The sequence below is a fragment of the Salvelinus alpinus genome, chromosome 3 (assembly GCF_045679555.1).
Source record: "Salvelinus alpinus chromosome 3, SLU_Salpinus.1, whole genome shotgun sequence".
Classification (NCBI taxonomy): domain Eukaryota; kingdom Metazoa; phylum Chordata; class Actinopteri; order Salmoniformes; family Salmonidae; genus Salvelinus; species Salvelinus alpinus.
Genome location: NC_092088.1, coordinates 58,596,777 through 58,617,790, shown reverse-complemented (window position 1 = coordinate 58,617,790; position 21,014 = coordinate 58,596,777). Strand labels below are relative to the sequence as shown.

General features: G+C 44.5%; 1 protein-coding gene across 2 annotated transcripts in view; it reads left to right on the top strand.

Moving 5' to 3' along the window:
* The window catches only part of LOC139571022 (sodium/calcium exchanger 1-like), a 170,488-nt gene extending 149,755 nt beyond the window's left edge, over positions 1-20,733 (top strand). For both annotated transcript variants that reach the window (XM_071393488.1, XM_071393487.1), the window contains exons 6-7: positions 10,668-10,943; positions 16,820-20,733. In XM_071393488.1, the coding sequence (XP_071249589.1) occupies positions 10,668-10,943; positions 16,820-17,196 (653 nt within the window). In that variant the 3' untranslated portion in view covers positions 17,197-20,733. The remainder of the gene's footprint in view (positions 1-10,667; positions 10,944-16,819) is intronic.
* The last annotated feature ends 281 nt before the right edge of the window (positions 20,734-21,014 follow it).

Genomic DNA, 21,014 nt, shown 5'->3' with positions numbered 1-21,014 from the left:
AATATTTGTGTTCCTCAGCTAGGATGTGAACCCACTGACCCTCTAGTTATCCCTCTCCCCTCTCTCTCTCTCTCTCTCCATATATATCTCTAATTCCCTAACCTCTGCTTCCGCTGGCTAAACTCAATCATTTAACATCCGGGACAGTGAAGTGTTTAATTGGATTTTACAGTGCTTTTGGGAAAGTATTCAGACCCCTTGACTTTTTTCAAATTTTGTTACATAACAGCCTTATTCTAAAATGGATTAAATAAAAAACAAAATCCTCAGCAATCTACACACAATACCCCATAATGACAAAGCGAAAACAGGTTTTTAGACATTTTTGCAAATGTATTACAACTAACAAACAGAAATAGCTTATTTACATAACCCTTTGCTATGAGACTCGAAACCATGCCATTAGGTTGAAGGAATTGTCCAAAGAGCTCCGAGACAGGATTGTGTCAAGGCACAGATCTGGGGAAGGGTACAACATCATTTCTGCAGCATTGAAGGTACCCAAGAACACAGTGGCCTTCATTCTTAAATGGAAGAAGTTTGGAACCACCAAGACTCTTCCTAGAGCTGTTCGCCCAGACAACTGAGCAATCGGGGGAGAAAGGCCTTGGTCAGGGAGGTGACCAAGAACCCGATGGTCACTCTGACAGAGCTCCAGAGTTCCTCTGGGGAGATGGGAGAAACTTCCAGAAGGACAACCATCTCTGCAGCACTCCACCGATCAGGCCTTTATGGTAGAGTGGCCAGACGGAAGCCACTTCTCAGTAAAAGGCACATGACAGCCCACTTGGAGTTTTTCAAAAGGCACCTAAAGACTCTCAGACCATGAGAAACAAGAATCTCTGGTCTGATGAAACCAACATTTAACTCTTTGGCATGAATGCATCACATCTGGAAGAAACAGTGAAACATACCTACAGTGAAGCATGGTGGTGGCAGCATCATGCTGTGGGGATGTTTTTCAGCGGCAGGGACTGAAAGAATAGTCAGGATCGAGGGAAAGATGAACGGAGCAAATTACTCAGGACTTCAGACTGGGATGAAGGTTCACCTTCCAACAGGACAACGACCCTAAGCACACAGCCAAGACAACGCCGGAGTGGCTTCGGGACAAGTCTCTGAATGTCCTCGAGTGGCCCAGCCAGAGCCCGGACTTGAGCCCGATCGAACATCTCTGGACAGACCTGAACATTTCTGTGCAGCAACGCTCCCCATCCAACCTGACAGAGCTTGAGAGGATCTGGAGAGAAGAATGGGAGAAACTCCCAAAATACAGCTGTTTCAAGCTTTGTCATTATGGGGAATTGCATGTAGATTGATGAGAAAAAAATAAAATTTTAATCAATTATAGAATAAGGCTGTAACCTAACAAAATGTGGAAAAAGCCAAGGGGTCTGAATACTTTCCGAAGGCACTGTAAAGTTGAAAATTAATGTAGTGCTCCGGTCCTGTGTGCCCAGTTTAATGTCGCCTCCGTTGGGTTTGGAGCTGGCTGCCTCCCCCTATAGGGCATGATGGAAAGATGACCACCTCCTCAATGACCTCTCACTGTCACCTACAACCTGCCATTACCTGCAGACACACTGGACATTGGCCAGAGGCTCACTCTCTCTTCCTCTTTCTTTCTACAGCATCTCTTTCTCTCTCCTTTTCCCTATTCATGGTTTTACTTCTGTCTGTGCATCACAGTGTGTGTTGGCGTCTGTAATGTGTGTTCGAGTTGATGTGTATAATTTATATTGCTGAGCAATTAGTGACTTTTAAGGTCGGTTCGGTTTTGGTTCGATTATAAAAAAATTATATAATCACAGTTTTCGGTTTCATTATTATTTATTTTTTTACGTTAAATGCATTATGAAATAATGACATTACAATGATTTTAGAGCTTTTTAATAGAAATTTCAAAGACAAAAATAGTGAACATTCAAAAAATATTCCATTGTCTCTGTCAGGTCCACAGTGGGTAGACATCAATAGAAAAATTGAAATTACTATGAAATTTAATATTTGCTTAATGAAAACTACAACTCCCTTCAGCTCAGCGTAGTTCTTGACCTGATTTCTCTCTTGAATTATTTTATTTCTCTCTAGAGAAACATTGCATTGGGCTCACAAAAAATAAATGAATGGTATTCAAATAATTTAACTGACGTCGGTCAATTAGTTGTTTAATAACCCCCAAAAAATGAAATGTCGGTTAATCGTGTCCTGTAGCGTATGCTGTGTGTGCAGCAGGTGTGATCATCACAGCAGTGTTCATTATTCACACTACCTAAACACACACACTACTACAGTATGTGGCGATACAGAGGACATTGCCCGACCTTATCTGACCTTTGTTGACCCGTGCCACACAGGGGTCAGTTTAATTGGCAAGGTACAGACCTAGGGGACTCAGAGCACAGCTACCTGCTGAGACAGACAGATGGCAGCCTGGGCCAAACATTATCTTGGATGTTGTTGGTCTGGAGCTGAACCCTAAGTCCAAACAGAAAGCTCTGATCTAGTCAAAGGAATAGAATGGTTTATTATCCTCCTCCTGTGAGGAAATTCAAGATAGAGAGAGAGAGAATCAGTCTATTAGCGACAGCCATGGCTCAACTCAAGAGAATTGTTCCAATAGATACAGTTGAACTACATCAGGGAATATGTTAGTCCGAACCAGAAACCCATACGAAATCCATACTGTAGCGAAAGTATATGATGTGTATGTTAATGTTAACCTTTATGTGTGTGAGATTACCTGGGACAGAAGAAGCGTTTCAACAGCATTTCAAATGATTTAATGAATGTACTTGTTGACCCTGGAATCATCTAAAAAAGGAGCACTTAACCACCATTAACCATCCGTTAAAAGCCTTTAGACATATCAGCAGGCGCTAGCTGGCTGTGTGCAGGCAGGGGTTAAGGTGGCCGTGGCTAATGGACAATTCTCCTCAGACAAGGTGTGTTGTGGTGCCGCAGGAGATAAAGCCATCCTGTTTACTGATGCATTAAGTGGATGTGTGTGTGACAAGACTGTAAAGTGGGAGTTTTGAAAGGGCGTAACCACCATTCTTTTTTTCAGTCTTTTTTCTGTATGCTATACTCTTGCTCTCTATTTCTCTCCATCTATTTCTCTCTCTTTCTCTCCCTCTCTTTGTGTGTGTGTGTGCGTAAAACTGGCACACACTGTGCTGCACATATGTATATAATTTTGTATTATATCTGCAGTAGAACACAGAGTACATTTATCTCTCTCAACCTTTCTCTCATAACTGTGTGTTTAATGATGAGTAACCACAGGCAGGGATGTGAGCCGCAGAGCTCGCTCAGGCTATAAAGTAATGTCCCTCTGTTGGTTTACTTTATTACTCCAGTCACTTCCCTACTGAATATTCCTTCTAGAATAGCCTCTCTCTCTCTCTCTCTCTCTCCTTCCTACTGCAATCTCTCCTTTTCCCTCCTACTTCCTCCTCTCTACCTCTCCATGGGAAGGAACGTCTGATTAATACAGTATGAGCGCTAAGAAACCAGGAGGGAAGGAGGAAAGGAATTGATGCAGAGAGAGGAAGGAGAGGGGTTGATTGTAGAGAGCATAGATCGAAAATGAATGGTCGATAGACAGATTAAAGAAAATTATACGGGAGGAAAGTAGAGAGGAGGTATCAGGGGTGTGAAGGAGTGGTAGATGGACTAATGAGAGGAAAGGAGAGAGGAGGTGTCAGGGGTGTGAAGGAGTGGTAGATGGACTAATGAGAGGAAAGGAGAGAGGCGGTGTAACGGAGTGATGGATAAACAGATGAGAGAAGTGGGAAGGGCTGATGATGTATAAAGGACATATGAGAGGAGGTGTCAGGGGTAAAGATTAGGAGCAGGTCATGAGGTCAGATATCATTAGAGACACACGCCCCCTCCAGACTGGCTCTGATGTCACCACCTCCTCCACACTCCTCTCTGTATGTGGTGTGTGTGTTTGTATGTGCGTGCCTGTAAAATTAAGGACAGGGAAACTGAGCTCCATTACAGAGTTGGGGGAGAAAGAGAGAGAAAACATTTAGAGAGAAAAGAGAATGAGAGAAAGAGAAAGAGAGAGAGAGAGAGAGAGAAAGAGAAAGAGAAAGAGAAAGAGAGAGAGAGAGAGAGAGAGAGAGAGAGAGAGAGAGAGAGAGAGAGAGAGAGAGAGAGAGAGAGAGAGAGAGAGAGAGAGAGAGAGAGAGAGAGAGAGAGACTACATTTAGTGGCCAAAATCCTGTTTTGGCATGGGCAGCGCCATTGAGGACTTTGACCATTTTGAAGTAGTCAACTGGGTGGGACTTAAGGAAGGACCACATCATTTCATCCAGGTCACCAGGATATATCAGCCAATGAATTATACTTGTGAGGAAACATTCCATAACTGCAGGTGGCAGTAAATCTCTCTCTCGCTTCTCTCAGTTCCATGTATGTAGTGAGTATTTTCACTCCCTATGTTTAACTTAATGATTGATGGTGATGAGTGGAACTCCTTACAGTAGGAGATACATACATGAACTAAGAGTGAGTCACCTCATGTCCCAGTTGTTCACAGGGCAGGCTATTTGAGGCCATAGCTTTGGGTTCTCAGATAAACCCTGACACAAATTATGTAAAGCATTCCTCGCCTACACTGAATGAGTGCCTTCTTTATCATCCTAATGCACATGTTTTAACAGGCACTTCTCTAGCTTTCTCGGGAGATGGTTTGTATTTATATGGATAGGGAGATGGGTTGTATTTATATGGCTAGGGAGATGGGTTGTATTTATATGGCTAGGGAGATGGTTTGTATTTATATGGCTAGGGAGATGGGTTGTATTTATATGGCTAGGGAGATGGGTTGTATTTATATGGCTAGGGAGATGGGTTGTATTTATATGGCTAGGGAGATGGGTTGTATTTATACGGCTAGGGAGATGGGTTGTATTTATATGGCTAGGGAGATGGGTTGTATTTATATGGCTAGGGAGATGGGTTGTATTTATATGGCTAGGGAGATGGTTTGTATTTATATGGCTAGGGAGATGGGTTGTATTTATATGGCTAGGGAGATGGTTTGTATTTATATGGCTAGGGAGATGGGTTGTATTTATACGGCTAGGGAGATGGGTTGTATTTATATGGCTAGGGAGATGGGTTGTATTTATATGGCATGGGAGATGGGTTGTATTTATATGGCTAGGGAGATGGGTTGTATTTATATGGCTAGGGAGATGGGTTGTATTTATATGGCTAGGGAGATGGGTTGTATTTATACGGCTAGGAGATGGGTTGTATTTATATGGCTAGGGAGATGGTTTGTATTTATATGGCTAGGGAGATGGGTTGTATTTATATGGCTAGGGAGATGGTTTGTATTTATATGGCTAGGGAGATGGGTTGTATTTATATGGCTAGGGAGATGGTTTGTATTTATATGGCTAGGGAGATGGTTTGTATTTATATGGCTAGGGAGATGGGTTGTATTTATATGGCTAGGGAGATGGTTTGTATTTACAGTATATGGCTAGGGAGATGGTTTGTATTTATATGGCTAGGGAGATGGTTTGTATTTATATGGCTAGGGAGATGGTTTGTATTTATATGGCTAGGGAGATGGGTTGTATTTATACGGCTAGGGAGATGGTTTGTATTTACAGTATATGGCTAGGGAGATGGGTTGTATTTATATGGTTAGGGAGATGGGTTGTATTTATATGGTTAGGGAGATGGGTTGTATTTATACGGCTAGGGAGATGGGTTGTATTTATACGGCTAGGGAGATGGGTTGTATTTATATGGTTAGGGAGATGGGTTGTATTGATATGGTTAGGGAGATGGGTTGTATTTATACGGCTAGGGAGATGGGTTGTATTTATATGGTTAGGGAGATGGGTTGTATTTATATGGTTAGGGAGATGGGTTGTATTTATACGGCTAGGGAGATGGGTTGTATTTATATGGCTAGGGAGATGGGTTGTATTTATACGGCTAGGGAGATGGGTTGTATTTATATGGCTAGGGAGATGGGTTGTATTTATATGGTTAGGGAGATGGGTTGTATTTATATGGCTAGGGAGATGGGTTGTATTTATATGGCTAGGGAGATGGGTTGTATTTATATGGTTAGGGAGATGGGTTGTATTTATATGGCTAGGGAGATGGTTTGTATTTATATGGCTAGGGAGATGGGTTGTATTTATACGGCTAGGGAGATGGGTTGTATTTATATGGTTAGGGAGATGGGTTGTATTTATATGGCTAGGGAGATGGGTTGTATTTATATGGCTAGGGAGATGGTTTGTATTTATATGGCTAGGGAGATGGGTTGTATTTATACGGCTAGGGAGATGGGTTGTATTTATATGGCTAGGGAGATGGGTTGTATTTATAAGTCTACTCTGAGCACAACTAACACAGGGTGTTAGAGCGCATCACTCTTGTCAAGTCGTTGACCACCGTTACTGCCTTCTGAAGTGTGCTGCATTACGTTGGTCACTGCCTTCTGAAGTGTGCTGCATTACGTTGGTCACTGCCTTCTGAAGTGTGCTGCATTACGTTGGTCACTGCCTTCTGAAGTGTGCTGCATTACGTTGGTCACTGCCTTCTGAAGTGTGCTGCATTACGTTGGTCACTGCCTTCTGAAGTGTGCTGCATTACGTTGGTCACTGCCTTCTGAAGTGTGCTGCATTACGTTGGTCACTGCCTCCTGAAGTGTGCTGCATTACGTTGGTCACTGCCTCCTGAAGTGTGCTGCATTACGTTGGTCACTGCCTCCTGAAGTGTGCTGCATTACGTTGGTCACTGCCTCCTGAAGTGTGCTGCATTACGTTGGTCACTGCCTTCTGAAGTGTGCTGCATTACGTTGGTCACTGCCTCCTGAAGTGTGCTGCATTACGTTGGTCACTGCCTCCTGAAGTGTGCTGCATTACGTTGGTCACTGCCTTCTGAAGTGTGCTGCATTACGTTGGTCACTGCCTCCTGAAGTGTGCTGCATTACGTTGGTCACTGCCTCCTGAAGTGTGCTGCATTACGTTGGTCACTGCCTCCTGAAGTGTGCTGCATTACGTTGGTCACTGCCTTCTGAAGTGTGCTGCATTACGTTGGTCACTGCCTTCTGAAGTGTGCTGCATTACGTTGGTCACTGCCTCCTGAAGTGTGCTGCATTACGTTGGTCACTGCCTCCTGAAGTGTGCTGCATTACGTTGGTCACTGCCTTCTGAAGTGTGCTGCATTACGTTGGTCACTGCCTCCTGAAGTGTGCTGCATTACGTTGGTCACTGCCTTCTGAAGTGTGCTGCATTACGTTGGTCACTGCCTCCTGAAGTGTGCTGCATTACGTTGGTCACTGCCTTCTGAAGCGTGCTGCATTACGTTGGTCACTGCCTTCTGAAGTGTGCTGCATTACGTTGGTCACTGCCTCCTGAAGTGTGCTGCATTACGTTGGTCACTGCCTCCTGAAGTGTGCTGCATTACGTTGGTCACTGCCTTCTGAAGCGTGCTGCATTACGTTGGTCACTGCCTTCTGAAGTGTGCTGCATTACGTTGGTCACTGCCTCCTGAAGTGTGCTGCATTACGTTGGTCACTGCCTTCTGAAGTGTGCTGCATTACGTTGGTCACTGCCTTCTGAAGTGTGCTGCATTACATTGGTCACTGCCTCCTGAAGTGTGCTGCATTACGTTGGTCACTGCCTTCTGAAGTGTGCTGCATTACGTTGGTCACTGCCTCCTGAAGTGTGCTGCATTACGTTGGTCACTGCCTTCTGAAGTGTGCTGCATTACGTTGGTCACTGCCTTCTGAAGTGTGCTGCATTACGCGGATATAAATTGTCCGACTTGCGGTGATCAAAGGTCATGAAGTTCTGACTGCAGTTTCTCTTTATCAACTTGCAGCAGGGCTAGCCTGCATTGTGGGAGTCTCTGTTGTCAACCAATCATTAGGGTGTTTTTGTTTGACCCACGCGAACGTGACCAAAGACATGACTGAAACAGGATCAAACTTTGCCGTGATTCATGTATACAGTGGATATGTACAAATGAATGTGATATTTGACGCTTTCTCACCAATTGATAGTACAATGTACACACACATACAGTATGTTCACAGTTTGTGAGTGTGTGATATGCGGGTTGCAGACATGTTTATTTCAACAAGAAAAACTTGTATAAATGATGGCAACACTGCCATGTTGCACTGAGCCTTGCTGTTGGAAAACCACATCAGTGGTACACCTCCCACAACTTTACTCCTCGACTTTTGTCTGCAGTTGGTAGCTTCAGCCTTGCCACTGAAACGAGCCCAAAATCTCAGTAAGGGCCCTCATCTGGGGCTGCTCCACTGAGAGGGTTGCCCATCACCCTGTTAACACAAGTCTCTCAGCCTGTTAACACATGGTTCTTCACGGTAGATTACCGCCATTACTAGCCCAAGGGAGAGGACACGGCAGGCAGATCATTGACTGTATATGAATGGGAAAAGCCATATAAATCACGTGACACCATTCATTCCTATGTGAAGACTCAATAGCGCATGTGAAGCCCAGGAAGTCGGTTAAGATGGCGTCTCATTGTAGTAAACCAGAGGTGGGGCAAAGGTACCGGACGGCAGGCAGACTCAGGGTCCGGGTAGGTAGAGGTCAATAATCCAGAGGTGGGGCAAAGGTGCAGGTCGGCATGCAGGCTCCGGGTCAGGCTCCGGGTCAGGCAGGTGGGCTCAGAGTTAGGACAGGCAAGGGTCAAAACCAGGAGGGTGAGAAAAAGAGATACTGGGAAAAGCAGGAGCTGAGAAACAAACGCTGGTTGACTTGACAAACAAGACGAACTGGCAACAGACAAACAGAGAACACAGGTCTAAATACACATGGGATAATGGGGAAGATTGGCGACACCTGGAGGGTGGTGGAGACAATCACCAAGACAGGTGCAACAGATCAAGGTGTGACAATGCCTCATGACTTGTCAACGTGCACAATTAGTCTGTGCTTCAGTCTGATCAACTGTAGCCTACTGATAACAACCATAGCTGCAGGTAGCCTAGAGTCTGCTATGCACTCTGATCCCATCTGGGCCTGGCCAGCCTAAACTATGTAGCCTAAAATAGGCCCATTTATTTGTGTTCTGAGAAAATGTGAATGTGATCAAATTTAGTTTATAGTCAAACTTCAGGAGGCTAGGCTACCTAGGCCTTTTTAATCAAAAATGATTGACTGGAATTAATCAATCAACACAATAGTGATCACATACTGTATGAGTATATTGTTTTATAACAGAATAAAAAAATATCATATGACCTGATTTGAAAATAATCTGGTCCCATCATAGCCCACATAAAAGCTTTTTTTTTACAACAATTTCCTTTACTATGTCATATTCTACAACTAGGGTCCAGAGTTGGTTTGGTTAGCCTACCAGATCAAGAAAAAGGCTCCAGAAAAATTTCCTCCCCTCCACTCTGGGACCTGTGGGACCTGTGGTGCCACCTCTGAAATCACCACACAATGTTACAAATTAAAAAACATCCTATTTGTATGATCTGCATTTGACATGTTTTTGGTGGTGGGGATGAGCTTCCATCGATTTATGTGGCTCAGTGCAGCCGGCATCTACTGTGACAATTTCAGAATATAACAGGCTGTTACTGCAATTTCAGGAAAAAACTCAATAAAACAAGTCTCAAATATTAGGGAAATGTCTATACATTTCAGCTGTTTCAAAAACATTGCTGTTTAAAGGTCTTACTCACGTCAGCTACGGAGAGTGTGATCACGCAGTCGTCCAGAACAGCTGGTGCTCTCATGCACGTTTCAGTGTTACTTGACTCGAAGCGAGCATAGAAGTAATTTAGCTCGTCTGGTAGGTTCGTGTCACTGGGCAGCTCGTGGCTATGCTTCCCTTTGTAGTTTGTAATAGTTTGCAGAGGGGTTGAGACATAAATGACCAGAGAGGTGGAGAGAGTGGGAGAAAGGCACTTAACACCATATTGCCATATTGGATTGTGTGTGTGTGTGTGTGTGTGTGTGTGTGTGTGTGTGTGTGTGTGTGTGTGTGTGTGTGTGTGTGTGTGTGTGTGTGTGTGTGTGTGTGTGTGTGTGTGTGTGTGTGTGTGTGTGTGTGTGTGTGTGTGTGTGTGTGTGTTAGACTTTTCTGTGTCTTGAATTTGCCTTGTTAAAAATGTGACGGAAAATAGCTTTTGACATTTCTCAGATAAAAGGCATTGTGCAATTTGTCTGCCCTTTTTACAGTGCATCACAATGTGAACATGTTCAAATGGCTCTTTTGGTCCCTTGAGATTGTGGTTCAGGCCATTAGGGATGCAATCATTATGATGGTCAAATACCAGATTAATATTGTATGTCTAGAAAGATGTGTGTCTGTGTTTATACACACACACACATACAAAGATGTTGTGTACCTGTTAGAGAGGATTGGCTCCAGTCCGAGGCCTCAGGCTATGATTACACTCTGACAAATTAGCTCCAATGTTAAGAGCAGCAAAGCATCATCATCACAAAACATCACTTTGGCTCACTTATTTCACAAAACATAGTCTGGTGTTCAGTAAACGTTTGAGGAATATCATTCGTCTCAATACATCAACTAAACAATCGCACCCTTTACATATCCCTTCTCCTCATCCCCCTCTCCTCTCTCTTTCTCCTCATCCCCCTATCTTCTCTCTTTCTCTCGGCCAGGTGAGGATGACGATGATGAAGAGTGCGGTGAGGAGAAGCTGCCGTCCTGCTTCGACTACGTCATGCACTTCCTCACCGTCTTCTGGAAGGTTCTGTTTGCGTTCGTGCCCCCGACAGACTACTGGAACGGCTGGGCCTGCTTCGTGGTGTCCATCTGTATGATCGGCCTGCTCACAGCCTTCATCGGGGACCTGGCCTCCCACTTCGGCTGCACCGTGGGCCTCAAGGACTCTGTCACCGCCGTGGTGTTTGTGGCCCTGGGGACCTCCGTGCCAGGTAATATTATAAACTAACCCTGGTGTTTATGCTAGATGTACTTGCTTTGTAATGTTGACAGTAGCACTCCTTTTACAGTACCGTTTAACCTAGATGTACTACTATGTAATGATTGTGGTAACGTTCTTCCTACAAAAGTCATGATTCAATCCATATCGCGTAAATTCATCACTACAGCGTGATTGAAATGTAAAGGTGATGTTCTCGCGTTGGCAGAGACTGCGTTCACGGTAAACGCTGTGTACGTCGGCTCAGTCTGAAATGATCTTCACATTTCAGTCATGCTATAGCGCTGAAATTCCGCGATACAGATTGAATCGAGCCCTTAATCGCTCCAAACACGCCCAGTGTCCAGTGTTTACCTCCTACATTCACCTTAGCAGACGCTCTTATCCAGAGCGACTTACAAATTGGTGCATTCACCTTATGATTTACTCCACACCATTCATTTACACTGCTTACACCCCAGCTAGATACTGTTACATGTATACATGACATGTTAGTCGGTGGCTGATGCTCTGTTCCTGAGCAGTTTAACATCACTGTATACAAGTCAGCGAGTTGAACAAGAGCCTAAATAAATACACATGGAACATCAGTTCAACCCCTCACAGCTACCATGGCATAAACCTCACACTCCTATGATGAATAATAGTGCACAACCATAAGTGTGTGGAATGGAAAAGGTTGAAACAGAGTAATTGCTAGCAGGAGAGATGTCAGGCGTGGGTTAGCCCAGAAGATGGCTGATGTCTTTAGAGGCAGAAGATGGGCAGTGACTCAGATGTGGAGCCAAACACACACACGCGCACACACACACACGCACGCACACACGCACACGCACACACACACACACACACACACACACACACACACACACACACACACACACACACACACACACACACACACACACACACACACACACACACACATACATACAGATACACACACTGTTCTTTGCAATTTGGACTGTTGCAGCAGCCTGACTTGCTTAAGTCTTCGACCTTCCCCCGGGTGTGACTGCATGTTTCTCCATGAGTTTCTCCATGGGTTTCAAACTCTGTGCAGAGTACACACCCACAGTCTCACACACACACACACAGATTAATAGCTTTCAACTGGGACTGATACAGTGCTTAGCTAATTAGCTAATTAGCTCTCGGTTCATGTATTGTACACTGAGCTGCTTCACAGACCTGCTGACCAGCCAGCCACTGTAACTCACTCAGGACTCACCGCTCTGACACTTCTAGACATTACTCCTGAAACACTGTTCCCCTCACTTCACTAATACTTTAAACCCCATTTCACAAGCACAAAGGACAAAGACGTGTAAAGAAACAGTACAAGCAGTCAATATTCTTTGTGTCTGTCATTCTGTTTGTTTGCACAAGGCATGTTGTGTGTGCATGGGTAACTTTCCAACAGAGTACACACGTTTGTAGTGGCTTCCTAATTTGAACCCTGCCTCCCCATGTTCACACAGACACACACACCGCTGCACTGCTTCGCCACCCATGTTCATTAGTATTGAGTCATTTTTCATGGGGATCAGGTGTTGTGCAGTGTCCTGCCCTTTAGAATATGATGCATTACTCTACACAGGAGCGATAACAATAACCGAGGGGGTTAAGCTAGCATTAGCCGCCGTAGCGCTGTGCTGCTGTGCTGCTGTGCTGCTATGCTGCTGTGCTGATGTGTAAATGGACCCTGCTGGAGCCCTCACACCACGCCTCTCGCCCCACTGTAATTATAGTCAATACAAAGGCACGCCACAGCCACACGTCTCAATGAGCCTCGTTTGTCATGGTTAGTGAGCCAGAGAAGAACATCAGCAGCCCATATAAAAGTAACATAGAGGGAGGTCAGATGGTGTGTATGTGTGTGTGTGTGTGTGTGTGTGTGTGTGTGTGTGTGGGTGTGGGTGTGGGTGTGGGTGTGGGTGTATGGGTGTGGGTGTATGGGTGTGGGTGTGTTTCAAAATAAATGGAGTATGATAAAGAGCACACTGAGGAGAATATGTAAATCTCTGCATTTAATCATGCAATACAAAAGTGACCCTTGTATTGTATATATAGAACACCTAAAGGTACATTAATCTCTAGGGTGTTTTCCATCCTACATGGGGCATGGCTAATGTAAGGTTGATTAATAAGACTGTAGGTAGAGTGTTGAACAACCCTTCCCAGGCACACTGCCCCCTCGGGCTCACACACAGACACACTCACACACACACGCACACGCACACGCACACGAACACGCACACACACACACACACGCACACACACACACATCTGAATATTTGAGAATTTCCTCAGAAAGCTGCAGGTCTAAATATAGGTCCAGCTGTTGTCACGTCCCTCTCTCTCTGGCCAATTATCACCGCCACCTCTGTGTTGACGTTTACTACTTCACAAAGTGGAGTCTTTCTGGTTTGTGCTCTCGCTGTGCTAGGTTGATACACTTTGAAGGTGTGATGGAAAACGACTGAGTATTTAGTGAAATTCTCTCCCTGTTTTTTATCAGTGCAGGTAGAGAGACTTTTAAAGGTGTCTTGCTATTGCCACGAAACGATTGTTTCTAGTGCTATGGACTACTCCTCTATAGGGCCTTACTATGCAAACAGCCAACGGCTGATAGAATGGGAGATCAATCCAAGACGCCGTCTGTAGGCGTGAGCATGACATTCAACATGGAGGTGTGGATAGATTACGGGGTGCACTGTCACAGTCATTCCTAACACATCTAGAGAAAAGAGAAGCTCGCTACTGTCCTTCCTGACTCACTAGAACCATGATTGGATAGCAGGAGTGTGGGAGCATCAAGTCATGTGAGAACACTCCCAGCACACAGGAAGTGAAGTCATCACCATCACTTCCTCCTGGCCTTGCCAGGAAGGGAGAGCAGCGACGGACAAGGCCATGGAGGCCTAATTGCCATAGTAACCGATATAGCCATTAACGGCAGCTGCGGCAGAGAGAGGCTGCTGCTGCATGTTAATAGTGCCGGAGAGAGCAGCAGATGTGTAGTAGGCAGTTAAATGGCTGGTGATTGTAGGGCTTGTCAAAGATAACAGTCTCCACTGTGACTGTGTGATGTCACAGCCAGGAAGTGATTAGCAGGCAAGCTCTTATCATAGAGATGGAACTGGGAGGTGTAAAACAGTCTCAGGAGCTTATGCCTTCTTCTATCTGCTTTAGAAAAGCCATTATCTTGGAGGTAGAGAGGAGCTAGGTTTTCCTGTATACGGTCTTGATAGGGCAGAGGAGATTGAATATATGGTGTAGGATAGAGAGGAGCAAGAAGAAGGACAACACAGATGCTCTCTCTGCCCACACACACACTGCTCGCTATCCTTACACAATCACAGCCGCCAATTGGACTGCAGTGCGTGTGTGTGTGTACCACTGCCTGGGGTTGGAAACTGAGCACACACGAGCACACAGCCCACACACACGCACGAGCACACACCATGCAGGTACAAACAATCACTCTATTTCATCTGACAGTACATACTGTGCAATTCTAGGTCCGACAGTCATACACTCCTCGCTACACAAATGCCCCTCCCATATCAAAGGGTAGCTGCAGTAGTCCCCACCCTGTTGTGTGTGTGCTTGCATGCATGTCCCTTTCTATAGATGCTCTGGTTTGTGTTGTCGAGAACTGTGAGGCTGTGGCGTTCCCAGTGTCCCCTCCCCTCCCTCCGTTCCCTCCATCCCTCCTTCCATTCTCAGTGAAGCTGCACAGTATGATGATTAGTGCAGACATTTACGAGGCAACCCCTGTATGTTCTGCATCAGCCTTTCGCCACTCCACAGCTCTCTCCCGTGTCTTTCTGTCCGTCCTGCTTTTGTCCTCACCCTGCATTCTGCTCAGGGGATCCGACCACACTGTTATCAGAGAGAGAGAGAGAGAGAGAGAGCCTTTTGTCCAGTCTGCCGCACAAAGCCTGCTGCACTGCCAACGCCTGGCTCAGTCTACTGTACTGCAGCTCTCTCTCTCTCTCTCTCTCTCTCTCTCTCTCTCTCTCTCTCTCTCTCTCTCTCTCTCTCTCTCTCTCTCTCTCTCTCTCTCTCTCTCTCTCTCTCTCTCTCTCTCTCTCTCTCTCTCTCTCTCTCTCTCTCTCTCTCTCTCTCTCTCTCTCTCTCTCTCTCTCTCTCTCTCTCTCTCTCTCTCTCTCTCTCTCTCTCTCTCTCTCTCTCTCACACAGACATCTAAACACACCACACTATCCAGCTAGCTAGAGCATTCTCTGTAGAGAGAAGATTGAAGACGTTGCGAGTTTTAATGTCACATGCACAAGTACAGTGAAAATGTCTTTCTTGCTAGCTCTAAACCCAACAATGCCGTAATCAATAACAATGTAATACTACAAATATCAAGGTAGAACAAAAACACGCAAGAAATAATAAGAACTGTCATTGAACAATAAATGGGCCAGAAGAAGATTTAACCAATCAATTTATTCATAGAGACAGACAGAGATAAATAGACGAATATCTCAGTTAAACTGTTGTGTGGATGGCTGCTTCATGACTCTGTACATAGCTCTAATACTTTAAATAACAATTCACCCATTCTGAATGTTATAACATTTTTGTGCATCTCTGAGCGATGTTCTATCGAATCCCAGGGTCATTTCATGTTTTCATGTGCATTACAGCCGCGGTACGGCGAGTTTTGCATCGTATGATAGAACATTGCTCAGAGATGGACAAAAATGATGTAACATAAAAAAATGGGTTATACATTTACTTTATGTTTTTCAATCGTATTTCTTCCTGGGTCTTGGTCCAGTGGTTTTCCAGCTCAGTGCAAGGCCCGAGTGGCCCGAGTGGCCAGAGTGGCCAGTCGGCAGGCATGGGATCAAGGGACAAGTCCCTGTGAGTACTATCCAGTCACTGGACATGAGATGGATTATTTTTAAGTGATGAATCTTCCTCAGTTACACGTTACAGCTCTCAGACCAGTCATTGCTCAGCATCTGTTCTAAATCAACCACAGCTACTTTATTCACGATTGTGGTCCAGTAACGTCCACACTTGTATGCCCATGTCGGTGCCCGTCTTGTGCCATGTTGAAGTCAGCAGAGCTAGATTCCCAGTGAATAGTGCCACTCAGGGCCAATGACCATGGTATCATGTCCAGCTGGCTAGAGCCTGATGCCAGCTCAGTGAATGGAGTCACCCTGAGGAGTACTTTGTCTCAACCTGGCCTCCCTCGCTCTTTCTCGGGCACCAGGAAAATAAAAGGGAAGGGTGCACAAAGGAAGTGAGGAAGGACCGAGGGACAGAAAGGGGAATAAAACAGAGTGCTCTGTCACTTGCCAATGAAAGACATCTCAACCATTAGACTGGTTCCTTGACTTTCTATGGAAGCACATTCTCCTGGCGAGGTAACGGCAACTTAGCATAAACAGCTGGCTCCACTCCAGAGATTGAATGGTGTCTTCCTGCTGGGCTGCTGTTGTTCCTACAGCAGACTGTTTAAATCCAGACACATAGACGGCCATTTATGGAGAAGGTTGTGTGCTTGCCTCGGGTATTGATCTGGGTCTGGGGGAAAGAGACCCAGACAGAAGACTTCTGCTGAGACGGAGCTCCTGTCACTGCAACGGTGACAATTTTGCTCCCTGATTATAGTCTGCAGACATTACATTGAATTATGTCTTATGAAACAATGCTGTTCAGTGTTCTTTAGACTTTTAATTAATATTGAGCTTTTTTGTTTTGCCTGTCACCCTTTACCCACACCCTCTTCCCCATACCCCATCACCATTAATTCCCCCAATCCAATAACTTTTTCCAATCGTTATTGAATCACACACACAACACCCTCCTCCCCTCCATCCTCTCTTCCCTTTCTTCCAGACACCTTTGCCAGTAAGGTGGCAGCCATCCAGGACCAGTATGCTGATGCATCCATCGGCAACGTGACGGGCAGCAACGCGGTCAACGTGTTCCTGGGCATCGGCGTGGCCTGGTCCATCGCCGCCATCTACCACAACTCCAAGGGCAACGACTTCAAGGTAGACCCGGGGAGCCTGGCCTTCTCCGTCACCCTCTTCACCATCTTTGCGTTCATCTGTGTCGGAGTGCTGATGTACCGGCGGCGGCCTTCGATCGGCGGCGAGCTGGGAGGTCCGCGGACTCCCAAGATACTGACCACCATGCTGTTTGTCAGCCTGTGGCTGCTGTACATTCTGTTCTCCTCACTGGAGGTCTACTGCCATTTCAAGGCCTTCTAAACAGCTACAAACTTAAGAACGCCCTAGAAGAGCTAACCGCAGACAAGGAGGCAACAGCAACAGTGAAAAAAGTTTTTCTCTTGTCGTTAATAACCCCGACCCACCCCACCATTTCCCCCTTTTAAGAAGTGAAAGATCCCTCCCCTAGTGCTTAAAGGATGAGACTGGTTGTGCAGGCGAGGAGCGGCCTGTCAGCGCTGGGACAGAGACACCTCTGAAGTCTGTAGAATGACAGTGTGCGTGTGTGTGTGTGTGTGTGTGCGTGCGTGCGTGCGTGCGTGCGTGCGTGCGTGCGTGCGTGCGTGCGTGCGTGCGTGCGTGCGTGCGTGTGTAGCTGTTTGTTATGTCTCTCACTACCCAGCAACCAGATAGAAACAGCATCGTAGACGCCTGGCGCTCATTTCAAACTAAACACTAGACATTTGAGTGAAATCCTTTAATAATTCCCATGCCATCATTATTGATATGTATATGCATGAACATCAAAAGAAACAAAGATACGGCTGTTCGCAAACATAGTGGGTGGGGAGTAACAGGTACTTTTGAAGAAAGTCTCTTGTCTGTGTGTTAGTCTTAATAAATCTCAGTTAGGGCCTGGCTGCAAGAGCTGCTCACCACCTTCTGACCCTCGGTTTGATCCCCAGTAGAACATCTGATTAGGTTTCCTCTGTTCTTTTATCTTGCTGTAGATGTAGTTGTGTTAAAGGAGTTTAGCATACTTTTACCTTTAAGGCCATATCGTGATTGAATGGCCAGCGTTACCATTTTAACTGTCAGATAACTCGTTGTCAACTTACATGATCATTTTCAAAACTATCCCAAGATCGCATTTCCAGTTGAGTCAATAGGGGTTTCACCACCACCATGCTTGATTCAAATTGCAATAGAATGCAGAGAGACCGTACTGGATCGCCTTCTGCATTAGCTCCATCCATTGGCTACACATCTTTCAGCAGCCTCTCACCATTGGCTCTTTCTCTCTATCTTTGTGTCTAAGCTCCTACCAGACTGGTCTTTTTATCAGTCCCAGTCCTCAAGGGCTCTACAGTCAATTCTTAACCACTAACCCTAACCAGAAACCCTTTACCCCTCACCCCTATCATAAACCCACCCTCAACACTAAACACTTAACCACTAACCCTAACCAGAAACCCTTTACCCCTCACCCCTATCATAAACCCACCCTCAACACTAAACCCTCACCCTCTTTCTCTCTCCACTGAGCTGCACATCTTCATTTTTTAAACATTAAATTGAATATTTCAATAAACAATATCTTAAACATAAAATACATCAATTGTAATGGTGGACAGAAGTGTAGATTAAACGGTTGCTATAATGCAGTAGCTATAGGGACATTTTACAGAAGTTCAAAGTGAAGCTGGTGAGAAATACATTGACTGAGTATTTTCTATTTTCTGAGGTAAAGGCTTTTGTCTTAATGATGCAATCTTTTTAATCCATCTTACTGCCAGTCTCCAGATATAAGGGTTTACATTCAAGACTGTTACTCCACATCAGGCAGGTCAATCAGTGTGTGGAAGAGGAAGACGGTCCACATTATTTGATGAATATACCCCGAGTTTCCTACTGAGTTTGTTTAATACACTATACTTGATGTGTAACGTAACAATGAAGTAAAAGTAATCATAGTTGTAGTTTGGTTTTAGAAAATTCAGATTTAGTCTTGTTCTTGTCATTTCTCACCACAGAATTTGCAGCCCCTGAGAAGGTTCCATCTAGATTAAAGTACTTATATGGAAGCCAAGTGGAGTTTACTCCTATTTTGCCAAAGGGAACTATTTCTAATGGAAACTCCAGTAACAGCTTAGCCAGAATATGAGTGTGTCTTCTAACACACTGACGTTTCTTAACACCACCAAAAAGATCCCTGTGCAGTACCAAAAGCCTTGGTATTGTTTTACCTAAACAGAACATTTCTAATTCCAAATTTGGATAAAAACATTCACATTTCGTGGAGATGGGTTGATGTTTCAAATTGAAGGAAAAACATTGCACTGGTTCCCGTGTTTCTAATGAAAAGGATGACATTGCTTATATGCTGACGATGACTCTGCTGTTACATGATTATACATTATGACCTTTCTCTGATCTGAAAAGGTTACTATGACATTGAAATACTAAAAAAGACCTTTCCTCCAACCCTAATACTCAACTAACCAACTACAAATGACAAGAAGAGGAGGAGGAGAAAGAAAAAACATGTGAAGTACAGCCATACATTGTGTACTGGTGCAGTGAAGCACAAGGACTTCTCCTGCCCAGCATGTGTTGCTATAGTGTGCATCTGCACTGTGACTGTGCAGCATCTCTCTGTGTCCTCCACCCTCCCCACATGCCATGTCCATATTTTGGAATGTTAATCGTTAATTAATGTGCAACTTGTTCACACTGTGCATGAATGATAACATGTCTGTATATACTAAGCAGTATCCCATTCGTTGATGTTGACGGAGGTTTGAATGTTGTATAGATTTAGACTTTTTTTTTTTAATGTACTATAACCTAATGTTTTATTTTAAGTTGAATGATGTATTTGGTAACTTGCACATTAAATAAAAAAAGGCAATATCTGCTGTTGTTGAATGAGGGTGAGAACTTAACGAGTTACGTATCTTAAGGGAGTTGCATGGGTATTTGTACAAAAGACAATGCTTGCTTATAATGACATGGCTGGTTGTATTATTTGACAGTGTAAAGGCTATTTTGTCATTGAAGAGATAATATGTGTATATACTGTACATTGTTACGAGAGAGAGGTCTGATACCTCCACATATCTTAGTGAATTCTACATATTTATTTTAAAACCCTCACTAAACTCAAGAATGACAAATATTGCCTTTTTGGAGAAGTAGTTTGCTTAAATGCTGGTTTTGCTCTCTCTTTTCCTTCCGTGCTGAGCAGTGTTTCGTCTTAGATAGCTGAAAAGTGTGTCAGTTCTTCATGCGGGGTGGATTCCTTCTTCAACTCAAGATCTGTCTGTCTGTCAACCTGGTATGTGCCCACCCATCTGTCTCTCTGGCTGGCTGGTACTGTACCTGCCTATCTGTCTCTGTCCCTGTTCAGTGTCTGTCTGTCTGTCTGTCTGTTGGTACCTGAGGTGCGTCATCTGATTTACACCACCACCGCCCGCTGCTCAGATGGACCGTCGTTTTTCAGGGTTCCAATATATTTCACTTTCTCTCTTTCTTTTCCCTCCTTGCATTCACACTTTCTCTCTGTTTAGCTCTCTCTCTCTCCTCTTTAACTTTCTCTCAATCTTAACCTCTCGATCTGTTCTTTGCTTGCTGTCTCTCTTTAACAGGGTTTAGTTTGCTATTTGTTTTGTCTTTTTGTTTGATTTTGTTTGATTCTAATTGATAGAATATCATGAATTTGTCTTATTTTGTTGGTGTCGTCTGTGTTTTTTCTTTGTGTTGCACAAACGAATAGGAAGACACTACACTAACTGTGATTACTCTACATGGTACACTTCTAACACAGAAAATAAAGTTTGGAATACCCTGTTTCAAAGACCCCTGAGTGGAGTTGTTTTGTGGGTCTGCATGTGGAGCGAAGTGTGCTGTGATGTTAGTGTACATTTTAGTGTTCTTAAAACTGTTGAAATGCATCAGAAAAATGAGTCGCCTTTATGCTTCCTAATTGTAGTTCATCCAGTGTCCATCCACACGTTGATGTCATTCTTCGCTCTAGCCTTCAAACACAAGAGCACCTGCAATGAAGTGCTCTCCATGTCACATTGCAGGTTGTGAAATCTTCAAGTGTGTGTGCGTGCGTGTTTAGGAGACGTTTCCCT